This window comes from Artemia franciscana, chromosome 7 (assembly GCF_032884065.1).
Source record: "Artemia franciscana chromosome 7, ASM3288406v1, whole genome shotgun sequence".
NCBI classification, from domain to species: Eukaryota; Metazoa; Arthropoda; class Branchiopoda; order Anostraca; family Artemiidae; genus Artemia; species Artemia franciscana.
In genome coordinates, this window is record NC_088869.1 from 27,450,357 (window position 1) to 27,472,674 (window position 22,318).

The 22,318-nt window shown below is 36.1% G+C and overlaps 1 protein-coding gene across 1 annotated transcript; it reads right to left on the reverse strand.

Annotated features, from left to right (window-relative positions):
* Positions 1 to 2: 2 nt before the first annotated feature.
* On the reverse strand, positions 3 to 22,190 carry LOC136029094 (glia maturation factor beta-like). The gene is made up of 4 exons (XM_065707154.1): positions 22,029 to 22,190; positions 11,103 to 11,199; positions 7,518 to 7,700; positions 3 to 548 (listed from the first exon to the last, which is right to left on the reverse strand). Exons 1-4 carry the CDS (start codon positions 22,029 to 22,031, stop codon positions 409 to 411), a joined length of 423 nt encoding a protein of 140 aa, XP_065563226.1. The 5' UTR covers positions 22,032 to 22,190; the 3' UTR covers positions 3 to 408.
* Between the last annotated feature and the right edge of the window lie 128 nt (positions 22,191 to 22,318).

The window sequence follows — 22,318 nt, forward strand, 5'->3', positions numbered from 1 at the left end:
GCTTGTGACAGAATAAAAACTTTTATTGATTTCTTATGGCTTAAAGCTTAGTAGCAAAGATATTGGCACAGGAGAGGCGATCGTTCTCTATGACTAACAGAGCAAGAAAACACTTTGTAGAAACAGATACAACTAATAACAATGTAATAGGCATGAAAAACAAATATTCCCAGTAATGCACAACTTAAAATTCCTAAAATTTCACATATCAGTTCGTAAATTAAAGCTCTGAAACATGCAACATTAGAATTCAACTTCCCATATTTACTTTAAAAACAAACCCTGACTTAGAAAAAACTTTCAAAAAAATACCAAAAGGAATTAAGGCGGTTTTAAAAATCGAACATTTAAACTATTGGAATGAAAATACAAAGCTAAACTTCTTCCATTTCAACCAGAGCTTAGCACTTATTTTACTAATTTTGACAGAAGCCATTCCTCGGTCAGTTCTTCCACATCTCGGATTTCATACACTTTTGTGAGATCCATTTCACGGACAATGGAGAGTTTTGTTCCAGCATACATCATCATCAGTTCCGGCTGACAATCTAAAAGAAGTTACAAAAAAAGCCGAGGTAATAAAAGGTTTTGTGTCCAGTTACGCTTTGATGTAAAAGAGGAGATATAATCCCTGATTAAGGATCTGAAATTCAAACCAAGTACAGAAGGCTTACAACAAAGTAATCAATAAACAGTCAATATCCGTGTGTTACTCGCTAGTGCCCACCTTTCGCGGTTGATTTAGTTTAGCTAACTGGTTTAGTAATATTTGGCAAATAATTTAGTAATGATTTAGTAAAGTTTAGTAAAATTTAGTAATAATTGGCAAATAATAGAAAAATTAATATCGTTTGAAGCGAGAAAATAAACAGTTTGAGCGTGCACAACAGAGACAAAAAATAAATATAAAAGTATATATATATATATATATATATATATATATATATATATATATATATATATATATATATATATATATAGATGCCATTTCTTCTTTTCGAAGTTTGGACAGAAGAGACACAGGACACAAGGGCGTACTGACAGCCAAAATCCTTCTCAAACCCAAATTGATTTGTCCAAAATTAACAATATTATTTACAGAGGAAGCAAAAGAGAAAAGATATTTAAACTTCAAAGATTGCAAGAAACAGCTATAGGACCATAGGAAGAACAAAGAAAATGGGTCCTTGCTGTGCTTTAACATACAGCTGACCATACCACATAAGTAGCTATCTGGGACCCCCTCCAACATTTGAAAAAGCATCTGTAGGCTTAATGGAACAACATCGGACTATAACCGACGTTTTTACTAATACCATCTATGTCAATTGACTTGGACTTTATACGGAGAATGGCATTAGTCCTAGCCTCAACAGAAATAGGTACGACATGACGTTGAGAAGCTATGTTAAAAGTTAAATGTTTCATATATTCTTTTGATTTTCATTGAATAATCTTATGCACTTGGTTCACGAAATGTACCAAAAACTATTTTTACCCAATATACCCAAAAAACGTTTTACCATATTTTCTACCAATATAAAAAAGCTAATATTATAGTCGCATTGCTGTTTTGTTAAAGAACTCATTCTTGAAGCATAGACATAGACAATTTCAATCAATATCTTTATTGCCCAAAAAACACACAAGGGTTCAATATGGAGTAGATGAGAGGACAAAAAAAAAAGAAAGAAGAAGACACTCACAAAGGAAACTATACTACCGAGAATATACTCAAATATTTCTACTAACACATACCAGGATGGAGGTTGTTTGTCCTATCAAGCTTAGAAAAATAGCGACCGCGACGCTGCTCAGTCACGGTTATTGGCTCAGTCAACCTGTAAGGTAACACTAGTTTTTTTGTTTCTAGCCCATAGGGGTACACACAAGGAAAATTTTGCGAAACGAAAATATACGAATCTAACAGTATTTTTATCAATAGCCGTAAACATATTCCAAAATGGAGTCAAAGCGAGGACAAGAGGCATCGCAAAAGTGTTGTAGACACAAACGAGAATACGCCTGCTGTAGCAAGCTTTACAGCAAACTAGCACACCAAACACTTTTCTAAGTTTCTCACTTAGACGACAGATAAGGATAGCTCTTGTCGTTTTTACACTATCCCCTATCGGGAGACCGAGATACTTAATACAAGCAGATAACTGAACATTCTGATTTCCTAACTGTATGTATCCAACGTCACGGACAGATTCCCCGAAAGTAAGGACCTCGCTCTTCGAAGCATTAAAATTGAGACCAAATTCGGCATATTCCCTACTAGACATAGGAAAATTCTCCTCAACAGACGGTACGGTTCTACTTAAATTCAGGATGTCGTCAGCGTTATTGAGTATGGAAAGGTCCAAACCTTTAAAACAAAACAAATTCTAGCGTTTTTCTTGGGTGCAACCACACTATTATTATACGGTGGCAAAGTTACCCCACCCTGAGGGATTCCTTTCCAAACTCGAATCACGGCTTTACTCATTACAAAACCATGACGAGTGGGTGCTTTCAGACAACACATAATCTCGCAAACAGATTTTCACATACCCGCACAACGATTGAGACTTCGCTGCTGCACACTATACAGCAAATGGGAATGCACACTATAATCGAAAGCACGAGAGATATCATGAGTCGCAAGGACAAGAAGCACACCACTATTCTCTGCATCCATCAGAACGTTAGCAAATATATATGAATGAATGTATGAACTTTATTACCCATAAAAGTATTAAAAAAAACACAAAGTATGGAGTATTATAAACAAAAACAATAAACAGCGAAAAAAAAATTAACACTAACAAAGACAACATGAACTAATTAAACCAGTATCAATATGAAAAAAGGCTGCCGAGGGTCGTAAACGTGAATAAAGTTGATAGTCTTTTAACATAAATCGTCACTTGAAGACCGAATCCGAGAAGGCACGTCTATTAAACCAAATTGAGCAATGACTTTTTTGTTTCGGTGCCATCTAGGAAGCCGGAGGAGGAATTTGCGATATCTGAAATAAGCCGCGTGTAGAGCCTGGCGACCTTTCTTACAAAAAAGATGAGCCATGCCTGATAAAAACAAAATCACAGGGGCTCAATAAGCGTTATAAATCATGCTCAAACCGCTGCGGTTGTAACGGCTTTTTTGTGGGGATGCTTCCCGTAAGCGACGCGTAGGTTTTTCACGGCTTGCTTTACTAGGGATGAACAGGTAGTGGAAAGTGTTGGGCCGAAACAAAGACCAAGCCAACTCACTAAAAAAGAACATGGTAGAACTGCAGTCCCAGCAACGAGTGGAGCGACCGCATAAGGGCTATTAAAACAAATAAACTCGCATTTAGACGCATTAACTGACAGTAAAATTGGAAAGCAATCCACGGCGAATCCGGACAACACGTAGAATGTTGTCTGCACATGCAACATAAGACAAGCCAATATTACCGTAAAAAACAGAACTTTTGAGGGGACGCAGGCACAATGCAAGCGCACATTTAAATATACTAGGAGACAACAAGGCACCTTACCGAGCTCCCTTATTAATTTTTACCGGGTCAGATAATTGGCCATTCCACGTAACTTGAATTTCAGACGTATCAATAACAAAAGAGTTGTAGATTGGTAGATTATCCAATACCGATATTCTATAAAGGGAACATGGCTTGATTCAATCATAGTCACGCAGTTCAAACAGAGCATGAAATCAAGCGAACTAATCGCTCCGGAGTTACGGATACACGTATACGAATTGTCATTGGGGACAACATACAAATTGGATGGACCAGATATAAGTATTTGAGATTGTGAGTGATCTGGCACTGAGAGTTCGCAGTACACGTCCCCGGCAAGAACAACACGATAAGATGCATAGCTGCATTGCTGCAAGGATTTACCAAGCTTTATTGTTGCACAGGAAAACTTTTCATCGGAAGCCAAGTTCTTGTAATCAGTTGGTTAGTAGCAGCAATATACTATCAGATTTACGACTTTTATGCCAAAGAAACGCTCGTTCTTGACAAATGTTGATGTCGAAAGGTGATAAATTCATTAGTATCGCCAGTCCACCAAAAGGTCTTCCTCTGCCCGAGTTCTCAGCTGGCACCACAAAAAGGAAAGTTTTGCCATTCACTTTTAACAGGGAAAGCGAATCGGCTGAAAGGAAATGTTTTTGTGGACACAGAACGTCGTTACTAGAAATCAAGCAGTAGGAGTTTATTGAAAACACCGCCATTCAGATTCCAATAAAAGACGCTTTTAGCTCAGAGTTGGTCATGGCTTCATCATGAGCTTTCTGGCTACGGGGCACTGAACAGTGTAGCACGGATGGTCTGTCTGCTTACACAGAGCACACTTCAGTGCAATATTATGGGGTTATCTATATTTTGCGCATGATTGCCACTGCAACGGGAACAGCGAATAGCGTTTTTACAGTCCTTGGCAGCATGACCGTATTCTTGGCCCTGAAAACACTTCATCAGGGAATACCAATACATGTCCATTCGGAAGCGCTCATAACCCAGAGTTATAGGTTGTTCATTGCTGCTTGTAAATCGTCCTTACTTTCAAAGACAAGCTTGTATGAACGAGTTGGTCGAATTCTCTCGGCTTTCATGCAATTCCTGATCATTGAACATAGATCGTTCGGCGATACCTCATCGGGAACATTTCTTATAAAACCACAATGAGCGGGGGTCTTCAGCCGAGCATCAGTATTTGTAGCACTGTTTAGTGCTTCAGCAAGAGACTTTGCTGCATCTTTGTCATCACTTATCACGATACTCCTTGCGACTGTCAGGCTTTTCGATTTCTTTCGGAGGTTGTTTGAGAATCACAGAGTAAGAAGGCTTATCCGGAGAGTTTGTTGCATTTGCTCCCACAGTTACACTAGCTTTATTTTGTGCTGATTTGAAGAAGCTTAGGTGGCCACTAAGATCGTAAACAATAGAATGAAGCTAATTGACTTGGCGAGTCATTGTGGCTGTAACCTTCCCCTTAGAGTATGGGTACCTCGTCAGGCTCATAGATTATAAACTTGAGGAGGACTAATCTCTCCTTGTCACAAGTCCGGATGGCTCTTACCAGATCTGCAACGATATCCTAGGGCTGAACTCGATCTGTAGAACAAGTAGACATAGCGGCTAACTGGCACAATTCATCCTTTGCCTTAGTCAGCACATCAGCTTTAAAATACAGTACTGCTTCTCCGAATATTCCATTGTTCTTGTTACCCGCTTTGATTGCTCGGAAGACGAAGTTCAAAACTGGGCTATAAACCAAACCTGGCAACACACTGCTCATTCCCATTTCGGAATGAAATGGCCTCTGACGCAGCAAGCAAAATCAGTGGGCGGTCCGATTCAGATACAAAATCACAGAGCGTAGTCAAATGAGTGTGGCGGGGGTGGAGCAAATAGTCATCAGAGAATACTGAAATCACTCAGGAACAAGGAAAGTGTGAAGACCCCTCACATATTCACTGTAATTTGCGGGTAACTGAATACCATTGGCTATAGTACGGCTTTCGAGGGGTTCCTTCCCCTCTATTGCTTGTTCCCAGTAAAAAATTAGCACCTTAATGATATGGGAACAAAGACGGCGCTATATGAAATTAGCAACAGACGGCGTGCCAGACTACTTGAGAAAAAGATGGCGCTGGTGAAAATACCCTATCCTAGGTATTGGAGAAGATCTCTCAATTTAATTTAACCACAAATCTATCTTTAGAAGGTAGAGATCAATATGAAAATAACATCGGAGTAATGCAATAGCTTTATCCTATTAACAGCAAACAAGACAACTCAGCCACTATAACTCTGAAAATAACATAGATGGCATGTATATATTTTGTTTCAAATTAAACGTTACTTTACGGTGCATAGCCTTCCCAGCCTCAGGTGGAGGACCAAGAGATCGGAGGCCACGCTACACCGACCACTGATCTAGATGCAAAAAGGTCTTTTTTAGAAATCAGAGGGATTTGACAGATCGGCAGCCCTTTCCACATGCATGATAGCTCATATTGTTTTTAAGCTCCAACTGAACTCTTAGAAAATACTACTTTTAATTTATTAATTGCTTGTCAACTGCTCATTTTTTTCATTGACTGCACTTATGTCTAGGGGCGAATTCGCCACCACGCGACCGTGTGGCTTCCGAAATTGGGGTATAATACTAAAAATGTTTTGATGGTTTAAACCAATTGGCCTTCTCAGAATTTAAACTTGAATAGGTTTTGTCCCTGTTCGGGCCAAAATTGATTTCTTGTGACGCAAAATAAGAGAAATCAGCATTCGAACCATCGAACCACTGGTTCGAAACGAGGATCTCGAAAAATTAAATAAATGCGCATCATGAACAACTTCATCAAGAGACTCCATCAAAATTACTATCCTGTTTTGGAGGAAGGGGCCTCCCTTTCCTTAAATAACCTTAGACTTTCTGATTAAAAATAATAATTGAGCGGTAAGTTTAAATCTAATAAGTTTTGCATATTGGAATCACCATTGAAAATACAGTAGAGCCGCAGTTATCCGAGATAATGCGGATCTGGAGCACCTCGGAGACGCAAAAACTTGGGAAACACGGACTCCATAAACAATTAACAAGGAAATGTGGTAAAAATATTACTGTACACATATTTTTTTGTCTCTTTTTGATAATTGATGAAACACTAAAATAACTGGAATGGTACTTTATCTGGACATGCGATTATGCAATTAGAATACCTACATATTGTTTCTAAATTTGTTTTTTTAAGTGTTTAGTTACTATTGGCAAATGTTACTCTATGCTCACAGTTCGCTACCACAAACTGTTTGCTAGTGTTGAATATTAGCAAACCAGCTATAAGGAGGGAGGTCAATAGATGTTCCTCAGAAAAGGTCTCTGAAGTCTAAAAAATAAAGTCTAAGACCCAAATTCAGAATCTTCTAGTTGGAGGTTCTTCTGGTAAATATGCAAGGAAGATAATATGACCCTCCAACCTTCCTTCACATGGAATAATACATTTGGACAAAGCATTAAAATTGGGTTCATAAGAGGTGAGTGCTCCAGTGTTATCGCTGAAATAAGTCAAGTGTAAATACAAGATTATCCTTTATATGCAGATAGATCTTTACATCGATCCTTATAAGATAGATCCTTTATATCCTTTAATGGTACAGAGGTGGTTCAAGCGGGGGACACCCCAAACAAACAAGATCATTCTAAAAATATTCACTCTAACACGTACACAATTTTGGTTTTAGAGATAGGTAGTGAAATTGCAGGCAATCAATTGCAGGAAGTATGTAGAAGCCTGAAAAAGTGTATTTTTGGTCTAAATGTATTTATTTTGAGTATGTGGTTATACAAATTGCATACCATAAGAAGTTGAACTTGGGCATTAGTTAAAGAAAATGCACTTCTTAGGTACTTTGCGGCACTTTATCAATACTTTCTCCTGTAACAGTACTGTCTGAAAAAATATAAAATACACACACACACAAAAATATCATAGGGTCATTTAGAATCACATACCTCTAGGAGTGACAAATATAAAAACCAGTGGATAGGAAAACCTTCCATCTCCATGTTCAACTTTAGATGAAAATAAGACAAAGCGAGGCTGGTGTGATGGCAAAGCGTTTTGCAGGTCTTCAAGCTCAATATCTTCTAATTCTTCGTCAACACATATCTCCTGATTTTCACGATTCACTTTCACTGCAATAACATTATTAGATCATACTAAGCATAGCTCTAACGAATAATAAAGGAAGAAAGGACAACATCAAGATTCCAAGGGTAGAATTTGCAAAAGCTTGAGCATCTTAACTTCAGTCAGTCACAAAATTGTTGCATATTTAATGCCTCTTAAAGGATTAGCTGAAAACCAAAGTTCTGAATCAAAGCTGCTATAGAACAGGGGTCAAGCTCTAGCCATTCTAGCCAAATAGTTAGCGCACTAGTCTTAAAATCTTTTATCCACGATGACAGCAGTTCAGGTCTTGGTTATTAGTTTTGGAATGGGGGTCAGTGGCCTGACTCTGTAAGCTCAGTCAGAGCTGATTCAACTCTAAATGGGTACTTGAAAAAATCTGGAGAAATTTGGGGAATGTAAACAGAAAAGGTACGAGAAAGCACAGGATATTGCCCCATATCACACTTCCTGGCTGAAGGGTCATGAAACAGATCGACACTGCCAGGATACACTGAAAATTCAAAGACCGTAGTTTTTACCTTGCCTTTACACTAACCATCTCATCAAGTGTTAAAAATAAGACATTTGTCAGAAGAAATTTGTTAGACAAAGATTGTCTTTGGTTTACGTAACTAATGAAACTTCTAAATAGTGAAGAGGGTTAACGACATCTTGATTTTTAACATGAGTGAATGGACAAATAATTTCGGAGAGGAAAAGAGCTTGACCCCTGTTCTATAGCAGCTTTGATTCAGAACTTTGGTTTTCAGCTAATCCTTTAAGAGGCATTAAATATGCAACAATTTTGTGACTGGCTTGAGCTACAGCTCTGATATCAGAGCAGACAGACACACAATAACAAAAATCACACCAATTTCTTTCCCTGTTTGGTTTTATGGAAAGCTACACAAAGCAGTTTCTGGAAAAAACAATTTCCTAATAGAACAGAAAAGTTTCAAATGGCTCAGAACCGTCTCAGATTAAACAGGCATACAAAATTATGCAGAACTAAACCTTGTAGAGGCTGATTTTTGATTAGTTGAGCTTTTCAACGTTTTGCTTGTTTAAAGATTTTGTGAGTTATATTTTTGCTGCCAAAAAAAAAGAAAGAAAATTATGTCATATATTTCAAGGAGGCACACTCGTGCCTCTATAAAGAGGCGAACCACGACAATGTTAAGCGATCTTCGGTTCCAGTGGTCGCAGAGGCATGGGGAGGGATGCATTTTGTAGCCCAAGCTCCAACTAAGAAACCTGCCAAATTTCATCCCCCTCCGACTTTTCCTTCAAGGGGAAAATCTGGCCGAAAGTTTCGACCCACCAACCCCAGCCCCCCTTTAACGTTGTGAAATTTCAGCTCGATCCGATACCTCCTTCCCTGTTTTCCAGAAACCACGCATAGCCACTTAATTTTCATATTCTTTTTTTTTTCTCGACGCCTACAGGTCACAGCCGACATCGGATCTGGGTGTACGAAGACTCATTCGATGAGGAATTCTCCGAGTAAGGGCCCTTGAAAGTTTCGTAGGAAAATCTTAGCCCCCCGAAAGTTTCGACCCCCACCCCACCCCACCCCCCTTTAACGTTGTCCGATCGGGCTGAAATTCACAAGTTAAGGTCCCCTACGGCCCGGGAGCTTATCCGCGAAATTTCAGCTCGATCCGATAACTTCTTCCCTGTTTTCCAGAAACCACGCATTAGCCACTTAATTAACCCATTTCTCCATAAGAGCCCATGTTAATTTGAAATTTTTAAAAGTTATATTTATACACATGCAGGTGGTTAGCTCAGTCGGTAGAGCGAGGGACTTTTAATCCTCGGGTCAAGGGTTCAAGTCCCTTATCGGGCGGTTTTTTTTCACAAAATATGAAAAAAACTTCGTTTTCTTAAAGAGTTAAAGAGGCTGCGTCCCAAAGTCGAACCTTAAAACGTACAGGAATCTAAGCTAGAAAATCGGGGGTTAAGATTTCCCAAAGAAACTTTCCAGGAAAATTACTCGGAGAATTCCGTGTCGAATTTTTGAAATTCTTAAAATCCTTATCCTTGAAATTCTTATCAAGAATTTTTGAAATTCTTAAAAGTTACGAATATCAACATTCGTACAGGAATTATTAAATTACATCCACCATGGATTGTAGAAAAACGTACAGAAATAATATGAAAAAAACTTCGTTTTCTTAAAGAGTTAAAGAGCCTGCGTCCCAAAGTCGAACCTTAAAACGTACAGGAATTAGGAGAGGCAGTTGGGGGGCTGCCACCCCCCAAATCCCCCGCTTTTAAAGACTCTTTTGTACAGGTTTTTTGTTGTGGGGGGACTTCATTATTACTAATTACTAGTTTCGGCGCAATGATTCTCCTGTCCTTTTGTGTTTAACATTTTTCGAAGTTATTCCATTATTCATTCATTCCAATTTTTTGTTAATTAAAAGAGGGCCTTTCCGAAGCCAAGAGCGGGGGTTTAGGGGGGCGGACGTCCCCTTTAACAAAAAAACTGTACAAAAGAGTCTTTAAAAGCGGGGAGTTTGGGGGGCGGCAGCCCCCCAACTGCCTCTCCTAATTCCTGTACATTTTAAGGTTCGACTTTGGGACTCAGCCTCTTTAACTCTTTAAGAAAACGAAGCTTTTTTTCATATTATTACAGTAAAGGGAGGTGTTTTTCTAAGTAAAAAGTTACATTTCTTATTCCCCCAGTCTACAAATATGCTCAAACGCAATTATGCACCTCCTTTTGGAGATGTATTTTGATAAACCATTAAACAACTAAAAATGCTGGTACTCTAATTGTGGTTTTAGCTGTTATAACAAAAATTGTTCGCTAACAATGTCAATAAAATTTCCATTTCAGTTGAGCTAACAAAAAAAAACTGTTCGAGAATTTATCTAGCAAACTGAATTATTGTTGAAGCACAACAATTGGAAGCACAACATTCAAAAACAAATAATGATGCTAAAAGAGGAGACAAGTTTCTATACTACAAACTCCATGGATACCATCATTTCATGCTGTTAATAAATCTTTTGTTGCATCCCCGACAATGTCTCCAGAGATAAACTAACCCCGTATGGGCTATAGTAGATATTTTTCCAAGCTTTTATTTTCTTTGAGTTTAGTGCTCAATTAAGACATTCCCCATATGTGTTTGCTAACAGTTTTAATTAGTTAACGATTCGACAGTGAAAAACCTTGTGTTTATATACTTGATATCAGCATATGTGTTAAAAAAATAAGAATTCTGGTTTAAAACTAATGTAGTAATACTGGAAACCAGGTATTATAGCACACAGAACATTTAAAGTATTAAAAATACATAATCTAAACAAAAATTCCTGTTTCAATTTTTGCTGATGTTAGAAATTTAAGTTAAACTCTTAAGAAAGCTTAATTTTAAATAAAAAACAATTGAAATAAATGCTTGACACCTTACAGATTATAGCAGCTGAATTTGATGCTTTTCTAAATCGGAAGTTCTTCAAGAGTTTCACCACTTCAGGAGTCAGTTGACATACATTAACATGAGTGGCCTGAAATTACAGTTTGTATATTTAGCCTTAACTCATTCCTTGATTTGGCACAGTTAGAATATAAGAAGAAAACGAACACAACAACAAAAACAACAAAATTAACAAAATAATCCAAGTTGGAGGAGATTTTCTCACAATATTTAAAATTTAGCAATCAGGGAATGGGGAGGGGGTGTTTTACCAACTGGCAGGTAATTTTTAACGACTTAGTATTAATCAAAAATTAGCATAATTTCCGTTTCGAATATGACACGAGTCGGTAAAGGCGCTGCATTTACCGGCAGAGATTGAGATTTCCGTACATATCGTGTCACTATTTTTGTGCTCTTTATTTAACCAAATAGAAAATCATAGCACAACCGTTAAAATCACAGAAGGGGTTGGTAAAACTGCAGCATTTACCAATCAATTTCAAGATTCCTGTAGATGAGATGTCAGTATTTTTATGTTCTTTATTTAACCAAATTAAAAATTTTGACGGCATGGGAAAAATCCTGGTGCTTTGTGCCACAATTATGCCAACTCATTTTTTTACCAAGTCTCCAAAAAACATAAGGGGGATGCCCCTTCTCTGCCAAGAAGTGATTACCCTGGCATACATATGGTGTTTGCTTTCTACCAAAGTAGATATTTAAGGGCTTCTATGCTTATTGATCACAAACATGTGCTATTATTGCAATCTTGTGAATGATATATTTCATAAATTGTGATTGATTCTCAACAATGGTATATAAGGATTTACTATATGTTTAATTTGAAATTTTTTGGCTAATATTGCAATATTGAAATCCAAAATATTTGTAAAGCCACCTCCACCACAAATAAAACCACCATACCTTGTTTGTACTATAATATTAAATCATACAAAACAGTTTTTTTGTCACATTTCTGTTACAAATATTAAAAACAAGCAACATCTATCTTCATTAAAAAACAAACAAAATGAAAAAAAAATCAATGCTGTGTGATAAAGAGTGGTTTTAAAACTAAAAACAAGCAAAATTAGCTTTTAAAGGATATTAAACCTATAACATGCTGAAATTCTTACGTGTGAAGAAATGAAACTTAAAAATAATATTAATTACCATAAATAAAAATGATGTTGCCATTCCACAAATCCTCTAAAAGGTTAAAATGTTTTTTGTACTTTACTGAAAACATGATATGCTTTTAATATTGTTTGCTTTATAATATTAGAAAAATTAAATACAGCTAAAAATTCCACAAGTCAATTTTTGATATCAGCAGATTTGCCAAGATCTGCTTTATTTTGATCATTCTAAAATGTAATATATTGTCATAATCTTTTCTACCTTATAAACTCTATCCTTTTAAATAGAGTCAATTGTGTCCAATGAAGCCCAACGTGCATCATTTGGGCATCAACGTGCCCAAATGATGCTCTGGTCTTTTTTTGGGGGGAGGGGTCCAGTAACAGCAACACTACGCTTACTTTTGGTAATAACTTCTAAATATAAATCATTCATTACAACTAATTTATATTTACTTGTTCTAAAAAGTATCTTATTTTGGATGCTATTTATACTTCTTAAATTATTTTCTTGAATATAAAAAAAAAATCAATTTAAGCAGAATTTTTATTTTTTAGTAAAATGTAAATGATTCTTTTGTCTTTTCAAGTGGGTTTAGAAGTGGTAAAACCCCTTTATTTGTGGAATTTTGTGTTAAATTGTTATTTTTCATTGAAAAACACTATTGTTTTTAACTTTTTTTTAAGTCCATGAAAAAAAATTAGATGTTCCTGCAGATATCTAGCAGCAAAAAAACACATCTGACAAAAATTTTTATTTTCTGACTTTATTTCTATGTTATTTGCAATACCCTTTGGCGCCCTGTTATTTGAAGCAGGCTCTCTTTCGAATTGGTTCATTGTCTTCCACAATTCACAGAAAGGTGTTGAAATATGAGAGGGTAACTTAATAAGTTTTTAGTCATCCTCATGATAGCTAGGATGTTTTCAGTCCATTTTTTGTAAATTAGTGTTTATTATGGGGATTGACCAACTCCATGGGAGGGGGAGTGGATGCAATGGACTTTGCTGGCACTGGAAGTCTCCTTTTTTTTTACTGGCAAACTCATTTGCAATGTCTCTATAAATGGATAGATTTCCTAACCAGTTATATAAAGCATGTGAGTTATTGGCTTCTATTTTTGTTGGGTAATTTATTAGAAGGAATCGTCGTCTTTCATTTATTTTTGATAATCTGCTCTCAGTAAGCAGAAACTTAGTACTTGTTTGTTTCCTAAGACCAAATATGAGGTGAATTATATCATTTTTTGTTATTTAAATTTTTGCATCTGGGTCTTTGCACAAACACCATAAACAATAAACCCATAATCAATTTGGGTCTTTTATGTGATTAAATAAAAAACAAGTTTTTTTTAACTGAAAGTAAGGAGCAATATTAAAACTTAAAACAAACAGAAATTACTCTGTATATGAAAGGGGCTGTTCCCTCCTCAACACCTCGCTCTTTACGCTAAAGTTTGACTCTTTCTCTCAACTCTACTTTTCAACTATTAATAATAAACAGTAAAAAACTATTATTTAATTAATTAATTAATTTAATTAATTAGTTATTTAATTAAGTGCTTCATTTATTGCAATTGTTAACATTACTAAGCATCTTTTTAGGAATGGTGTTTCCTGAAGTCAGTTTGAGTAAGGGGTATCATATTGCTTTTCTTGACAAACTAAAGGAGTCAATTGTAAATATTTTTTTCTATTACTTTTCCCAGTACAGGAGTAATCATTATAGCCTATAAGACGCAAGGTCATATTTCTTTCTTTCTTCAGGATTGATAGGAATGAGCAATTTATAAGTCCCTGTTAATAAGATAGGGTGAGATTTTTGATCCATGTAGGATGTATCTTATTGTAGCTACTAGTGACCTTGGACTTGATGTGACGTCTAGCATTGTTTAGTTCATGAAGTGTTAACAAACAGGTTATGTACACTGAGCCTAGGCAAGGGTAGTATATGAGATTTATAATTATTGGGGTAGTATTGCTGTTTTTATTTGATGTTAGCTTACTGGAGAAAAAGTTTGCAAATAGTCTTACCTTTGCATTATCATAATAGGTATTATTGTAAAACAGCTCATACTGGAGAGGGTTGGGAGATATTTTTTTCCCGCATATGTGACTTATAAGTTTATGTATTATTGGGTCACATTTTCTCTTGATAGACTATTTGCAAAATTATTCCAGTAATTACATTCAGCATTTATTATGACCTTCTTGAGGTTAGCTTCAGCTTGTAATTTATTTAAATAGTTAGCAGGGGACAGTTTTTTTTCAGAAATGTTCTCAATATTCTCAGCTTGTGTGTTGGCTGTCATAGTTGAAATATATGACCCCTGGGCGTGACTTAGAATTGTATCATTAAGTTTATTCTTGAGCATAGTCCAATTTACTTCAGATTTTATATATTTGGGGGCGTGTGGCTGGATTTTAGCGGGTTTGTTTATTGAAGAGATGATGACAAAGTGGTCTGTGCCAAAGTTGTCAATTTTCTTTATATAAATTTTATTCAAAGTATTGATTGACACAATTTTTAGGTCCATTATGGAAAATTTACCACTTTTGGGATCAAAATATATGGTGGAGGGGTAGCAAATACTTATTCAGTATTATCTGAGATTGAACATTCAATAAACTTACCAGCTATATTTGCTGGCTTATCCCCCACAAAAGGCTATGGGCATTGAAATCTCCACATAAAATTATATTTTTTAGCATATTAGAATTACTTAGATAACTGAAGATGGAAATGTCCATGGGGAAATCTTGCATCAGCAATTATGGAGGAGTGTCAGTCAGTGGTTTGTTACAAAGTGGGGAGGGAGAAAAAATACCTAGTGCATCAAAAATCATATTTTTATGCTAATATTTTTTAACTTTTTGATATTTGATTTAGGCCTACTCTCACTCCCAAGAAATTTTCAAGCTAAGCTTCTAATTATATCCTCTGATTTCTGAACCTAAACCAATGATATAACTGTTTCATTCTTTTAAATTCTTCATATACGTTTTGTAAAATTTGCAAACAAAATTCAAAAAATTCAAAAAAACTAATTTTTTTTAATACTTTTTGTACCATTGAAACTGTTGAAATAAAAAGAATATCTGCCTAAAATGTCAAGTGCATGTGTGCATTATATTGTTGTTTGTTGCCTGTGTTGTCTCATTTTATTGATATGCCAGTGTTGAAATTGTCTCTTTTTATATTTTTTTTTCCAGGTTCCCATTCTATGGGTATGTTTTTTGTCAAATTGCTTTAGTCATTTAAAGAGCCCATTCTTTCACACATTATTTTGTCACCATATAATGTAAAGAAATTCATCACATACGATTTTTCCAAACATAATTAAGATATTTATCCCAAAAATTTTAACCCCCCCCCCTCCCTCCAAAAAAGCTTTATAAGTGTACTGCTCTTTAGGGGTCTTTCCCAAGCCACTCAGCATGTCCCCAGGTGTCAATAAGGGAACATACTACAGATATGTAGGGTACCTCTATAAAAGACATGGACCACGGGGGGGACCCTGTCCCTCTGGGTCTTTAATAGAAACTGGGCCACCCCCACCTGGGACCATAAATACAGGTGGAGGAGAAAGAAGACCCCTCAAATGTACACTCAGCAGGGCCCACTGGCATGTCCAAGAGTAATGGGTTAAATTGCATGGTGACACACAACAACACTGTGGGAAGATCCTCCAGAGGAGGACAGTAGCAGCAGGGCATAAGATCCAGATCTTTCAACAATTGCCTCTACAAAGGGCTGCTTCCATCCTTTTGTGGTACCTGCAAGACTGGGGACCATGTGGTCAACTCTATTCCTACTTGAGGAGTGGCACCCCAAAAGGAAACTATAGCCTAGTAAACAACACAGCATTTGCATGGGATTCTGATTAATGGAAAATTCTTCTGGGCTTAGTCTGTTTTGATGGGGGTAATTAGATAAGCTAATTTATCTACTATGGGTTGCTTCCTCATAATAGCATAATATTTGTAGGCATAAATACATAATGAGTTGGAGGTAATAAGCTTGGGACTGTCTGTGTAGGATTTCAACTCTTGTTGCTAGAAGAGCATCACCAAGTGCTGAAAACCATCTTGTACAAAGCCTCTATTCATACTGAAGGCCCCAGGGACTTCTTGCTGTTCAGTTCTAAGCTGGCTTAAGCGCTTTAGTTAAGATATGTTGATCCCCATCCTGCACTGGTAATTTGGGATCATTGCTTTTCCTGAGGCCAAAATAATTTCTATGATTTAAAGAACATGAAAATTGGAACTTGGAATGTTACAATGTTAAAAAATAACTACTGTCTCAACATTTTGACTGACAAATTCAGATGATTCAAACTGGACTTATTTGGAGTTTCAGAAACGCATATCCTAGGGGGTAGGAAGCATGAAATTAGGTGATATAGAATTTGTTTACTCAAGCAGGAAGGATGGGGTACATAGACAGGGAGTAGGGCTCATGATAAATAAGGAAGCTATTAAGGCTTATTGAGGCAGGGAAGGTATTAAAAATGGAATACTAATTGCTCATTGACTAAAAAGTTCAGGGTATCAGCTATAGTAGTATATGCCCTTGTTGAATCAACTGATGGAGAAGCTCATGATTCAGATGAATTTTACTTACAGTTACAGGAGCAAATAGACAGGGTCCCAGGTAGAAATATGGTCTTTTTACTAGGAGATTTTAATACCCAGGTAAGTAGAAATATGGATAATGGTATCCTAGCATAAGTAAATTTGGTGTACAAAAAGAAAACAGTAATGGTTATAGACTTTTTCAATTTTCAATTTTTTAGGTATAACAATATGGTTATAACCAACTTGGTGTTTGGTCATAAAATAATTCATATGTTGACATGGTATTCAAGTGATGGTAAGACAGCAAACCTTATTGATTATGTTATAGGAAACCAAAGACTGGCAGGATCAATACAAGATAGTATGGTATTTATAAGTGCTGTTATTGATGTTAAAACTAAGATCACAATCTAGTAGTGTCTAGGATTAATTTAAAGCTGAAATTTTGAAAAAATAACCACCTCCCCGGAAGTTATGATATTGGTAGACTCCAGGATGAGAATTTAAGAAAAACTTACCAGGAACAGTTTAATGCTAAACTTGAGAGTTTAAAATTTGACAATGTAGAAGATGGTTGAAATAATTTTAGAAAAACAATTTGCAAAGTCACTGATGGTGTCTTAGGGAGGAAAGTTGAGAATGCAGCTAGGAATATTAGTGAAAAAGCTTTATGTTTACTAGAAAAGAGAAGGGGTTTGTATAAAAATTATCTGAATGATAGATTATATGGAAACAAAAGGAATGTGGAGAAAGCATTAAAATATGAACTAAGGAGGTGTGAAGTGGAGGTCAAGGACAAAATTGCTGAGGATCTGGAAGACACAGCTAGATGGCATAATAGTAAAATATTGTGCTGGCATGTTAATAAATTGAAAGGGGGTAGTCAATCAGACTTGTCCCAGTTAAAGATAGGAACAGAGCCACAATTAGTGATAGGGAAAGAGTTAAAGAGAAATGGGTTGGACATTTTGAGAATGTGCTAAACTGAGATGCAGTTCAAGAAAAAGATATAGAGGTAAATGAAAAAGTTTGTGATACCTAGGATGTGAAGGACAATTTGTCTTGTGAGGAAGAATTAGCAACAGTACTAAAAGGATTAGAAAATAATAAGGCTTCTTGTGCTGATAGTGTGGTAAATGAGTTTCTTAAATATGAAGACTCTGAGGTTAGAAATAAGTTGCTGAAGATAATGAATATGGTTTCTGAAAAAGGAGAAATACCTAACAATTTTAGGAAAACCTTGATTAAACCCCTGCATAAGAAAGGTGATAAGAGTCAGTGTTGTAATTATCAAGGCATTAGTCTGGTCTATGTAGGCAGCAAATTACTTAGCAACATGATAATTTTTAGACTGGGAGATGCTGTTGACAAAGTTTTAAGAGAAAAACAGTGCAGTTTTAGAAAAGACAGAGGATGTGTCAATCAAATTGTGACTTTTAGGTTAATAATTGAGATGTGTCTTAGTTGTCAAACACCTTTAGTCCTCAGTTTTATAGATTATGAGCAAGCATTTGATTTGGTTGATAGAAGAGATTTAGCAAAGGTTTTATCCTTCTATGGTATACCAGACAAATACATTAAGGTAATTTATGCTATATATGACAGTAATACTGCTGTGGTTAAGGTAGGAAATGAGGTTAGCAGCTGGTTTTGTATTAAATCAGGAGTTAAGCAGGGTTGTGTTCTATCCCCCTTTATATGAATCATTTTGATGGACTTTGTCTTATGGATGGAGCAGAGGAAAGGCAATGGGCAACCATGGAATCGAATGGGGAAGAAAAACTCTTGTGGAGTTAGATTATGCTGATGATTTAAGCATTGTAGATGAAAGTGTGAGCAAAATGAATAAAATGTTAGTGGTTTTCCAAGTTCAGAGTGCTAGAATAGGTTTTAAAATTAGTTTTAAAAAGACTAAGTCACTAAGGCTAGGAATAAGTGAAGATGAAAAGGTGATGTTGGGTAATGAAAAGATTGGTCAGGTGGGCAGCTTCATTTACCTTAGTAGCATTTTTAGTAAAGATGGTTGGAGCAGTGAAGATGTCAAAGTAGAATAGTAAAGGTTCAAGGTGTTTTTTCACAGTTAAAATAGTTTAGAAGAATACAAAGAAAAGTCTGCAAACCACAATTAGAATATTGAAAGGTGCAGTGATGACAGTGGTCAAACATAGCTTTGAAGCATGGGTGCCCTCAAAAGCAGATGAAGATTTGCTAGGTGTTTTCAAGAGAAATTGCCTATGGATTGTTCTGAGTACCTGGCTAACTAGCTGAATTTCAAACAGTAGGCTGTAAAATATGTGGTTCAATCCTGCAACTTTCTATGGCTGTCATGAAAAAAAAATTGAGATAGCTAGGGAACATTCTGCAGATGAATGTTCACAGATTGACAGAGGTTGTCCTTTTTGGCCAACCACCTAGGGCTAAATGAAAAACAGTTCATACTTGTCTGGGGTGAGAGGATGTCATAAAGAAAGATTTAAAGGAAATGGGAACTTCGTGGGAGGGTGTAAAGAGGGAAGTTTTGCATAGAATGGGATGAAGGAGGGGCATGTGAAGCTGTGTTGGCCTCAGGTGGCTTGGTACTGCAGTGAGTTGTTAGCAGTAGTAGAAAATCTATTCTACAAAATTTGATATTATTGCTTATTATCATAGCTATACCACCAGTTTCTATGTCTGATGTCCTGTCCTTTCTCAGGATAGTGTATCCTGGAAACTTTATTTGTTGGTTCTTAGTCAGGTGGGTTTCCTGAAGGCAAGCAATATCAACAGAATTATTATTTAATAAAGATACTAGTTCATTTAGCTTGTTTTCTGAAAGTGATCTTACTTTCTACTGAAGTATTGAAATGTGCTGCTTTATTACTATAGTTTTCATTAGACTGTGTCTTAATGTTTAACTTTGCTAGCAGTAAAGCAAGATCCATTTTTGCTTGAATGTGAATATAATTGGTTAGGTACATGTTTGCCAATGCATTTATTATTGTTGGTTTCATCTGCTGCTGTAGGTTCATAGACTAAACTGCAATAGAGTTTAATATAAAAATGCACATATATTATGTATTAGCTTGTTTGGTAGTTCATCAGGCTTGTCATTAATTAGGGGATTTATTCTTGGTATTGTTTCTAATTCAGTTCTACTTGATAGGGGTTGCCAGGCAAACCCCTTTTCATAGGGTGAGGAGATTAGTTGGCTCAGCATTGGTGATTCTCTCCCACTGGATTGTGATCTGGGATGTTTTAAGGAAATAATCTTGTGCACAATGCTTGTTGCTTTGGGTAAATTGGAGTTGGGTATTCTGTGAGTGTCAGCATTGTATAGTTTCATAAAGGGTTTAGTTTGGGGTGATTGGCTTCCAGAGCTGCAAATGGATAAGGTATAGCTTTTTCTGCAGTTATCTGGAGTGTTAGAACTGTTTTTTTATATGCAAGGCATAATGTTTTATTGGAGGAGTCATGGGGGCCTTTGCAGTTTATCCATGTTGGCCAATTGTTTTTGTAGTTTGGCACTCCTTTGGGATAGTAAGTTTTACATTTACTGAAGGCTTGTGAGATTTCACTGCATTTTTTTTTTATTGTGTGTCCTGCTTTTACAAATGTTTGGCATTAGATTGGTTTTGGCTGATAAACTTTGTGTGGTTTTATTCATCCAAAGAGGAATATCTGACCTGGGATATTGCTTTTTTCTCTAAGTGTGAATAGAGAAGATTTGCTTGACTTTTGGCCATTGGCATCTTTGTTTGCCATGTTGGGTGAAATCTATAACCAGGATTGGGTAGCTGGTTCTGTCAGAAAGCCCTTCCTTTAGGTCCTGATTTGGTATTCCTGGGGGAATATTATAACTTACAAAACTATTTTAGTTAGGTTTTGGTTTGGGGTCCAGAAAGAAGACTTTATTGGGATGCTAAAGAAGGTGTTTAAGTTAAAGAGTTTCTCTGCTGATTTAGAATCTTAGAGAGCTATAAGCAAAGATCCACCACATTTGATGTTTAATGAAAATAATGATTTTAACAATTTGAAAATTGCTACCCTTAGCCTATTAGAGTTATCTTATTTTATCTGAAACCAGGTTTCAGGAGGTATTAAGGTATGTTCCAAGATTGGTGAAGGAGGAGTTGGTGCAAAGGGAGGGGAGTTGATTCAATTTTTAAAGGTTTCATTTTCATCATGGGTAGTGACATATGTCCCATCTCTATCATTGTCTTATCCATTGTGTCTGACCCATCATGTGAGCTTTGAGAAGGACTATGCCAGCCAAGATGGGGTGACTGAGGGACTTTTTCTGGAATATTTAGGGTAGGGTGTGAGGAGCTTTGGAGGGAGTTCTTAGCATTACCTATTTGAACAAGCTTTAATGCCAAAAAAAAAAATTACAGTACCAAATATTCTGCACTCTTCTGATGGGAGGTCTTCACTGATAAATATTTTGCTCTTTATATTATTAATTTACAAATAAAGTGAACATACCACTTGATGCCTTTTTTATGCTTTTTCTAAACACAATAACCACTTATGCCATCAATAAATTTTCTCCCCACCCCTATATATACCAATTCAGGGAATTTATTTGCACATCAGGGGTAAGGGGGTGAAGTTTAAACTTACCTCCCATTTGCACCAGAAAATAAACTTTACCCATTCCTAATGTGCAAACAGAGCCTATCCCAAATATATATAGCCTATTGGGGCTGGAGTGAAATCTATTTACAGTAAAAGTGATTTTTATATTGGAAAAGAGAATAGAAAAAAGGTATTGGGCAGTATGTTCACTTTCTCTGGAAGTCAATAATAGCCAATGAACAGCCAGATATTTACCTTTTCACCATCCACAAAAACCACGACAGTGTAGTCCAGAGAATGGTCTGGTACATGATTTGTTGGGTTTCTTTCTGATAACTGGAGATAAATATTCACAAGAACTTTTTATAGACTTACCAAGTTGTTGCTGTTTCTTGATATCTTTTTTGAATAGCCTATGAATCTATTGGTACTAGACAACTTTGATTTAAGTTACTTCTTTCAAAAAAGCTGTATCTTTATACTGTTACCCATACTTCCTTCAGAAAAGGCCAAACACTAAATATTCAGGTTAGCCTGATATACATTGATTGGAGATTTTCACATTTTTGCTGAAAAAGAAAGCCAAAATTGTGTGCTGCAAGCAAACCAATTAATGAGAAAAGTAGCAAAATATTCCTTAAGTTACCATTTAAAATATGCTTGAGCTTTAAAAACTCGTTAATAAGTCTTTTTATGGCTAGTTAAGGTGTAAATATTTGTTGTTTTTTTCTATTGAACAAATGCGAGAAATGTAAACTAAAAAATAATAGATAGCAGACATGAGTCGTTTTCTTCCGTCTCTCTCGCAAGACAAGTCAAAGATTGGCAAAATCCTAGTAAACCTGACTATATTAAATAAGAAATTGATTTTAAAAAATAATATCATAAGAGCAAAATGCAAATTGTATACTTTAACAAATTTTGAAATGACGACTT

Excerpts from the sequence above, each read along its gene's own strand:
- LOC136029094 (XM_065707154.1), bottom strand. Across the intron at positions 7,701-11,102 it reads AAATTCAGCTGCTATAATCT|TGAAAGTGAATCGTGAAAAT; the intron begins GTAAGGTGTCAA and ends ATGTTATTGCAG. Across the intron at positions 549-7,517 it reads TATATTTGTCACTCCTAGAG|ATTGTCAGCCGGAACTGATG; the intron begins GTATGTGATTCT and ends AACTTCTTTTAG.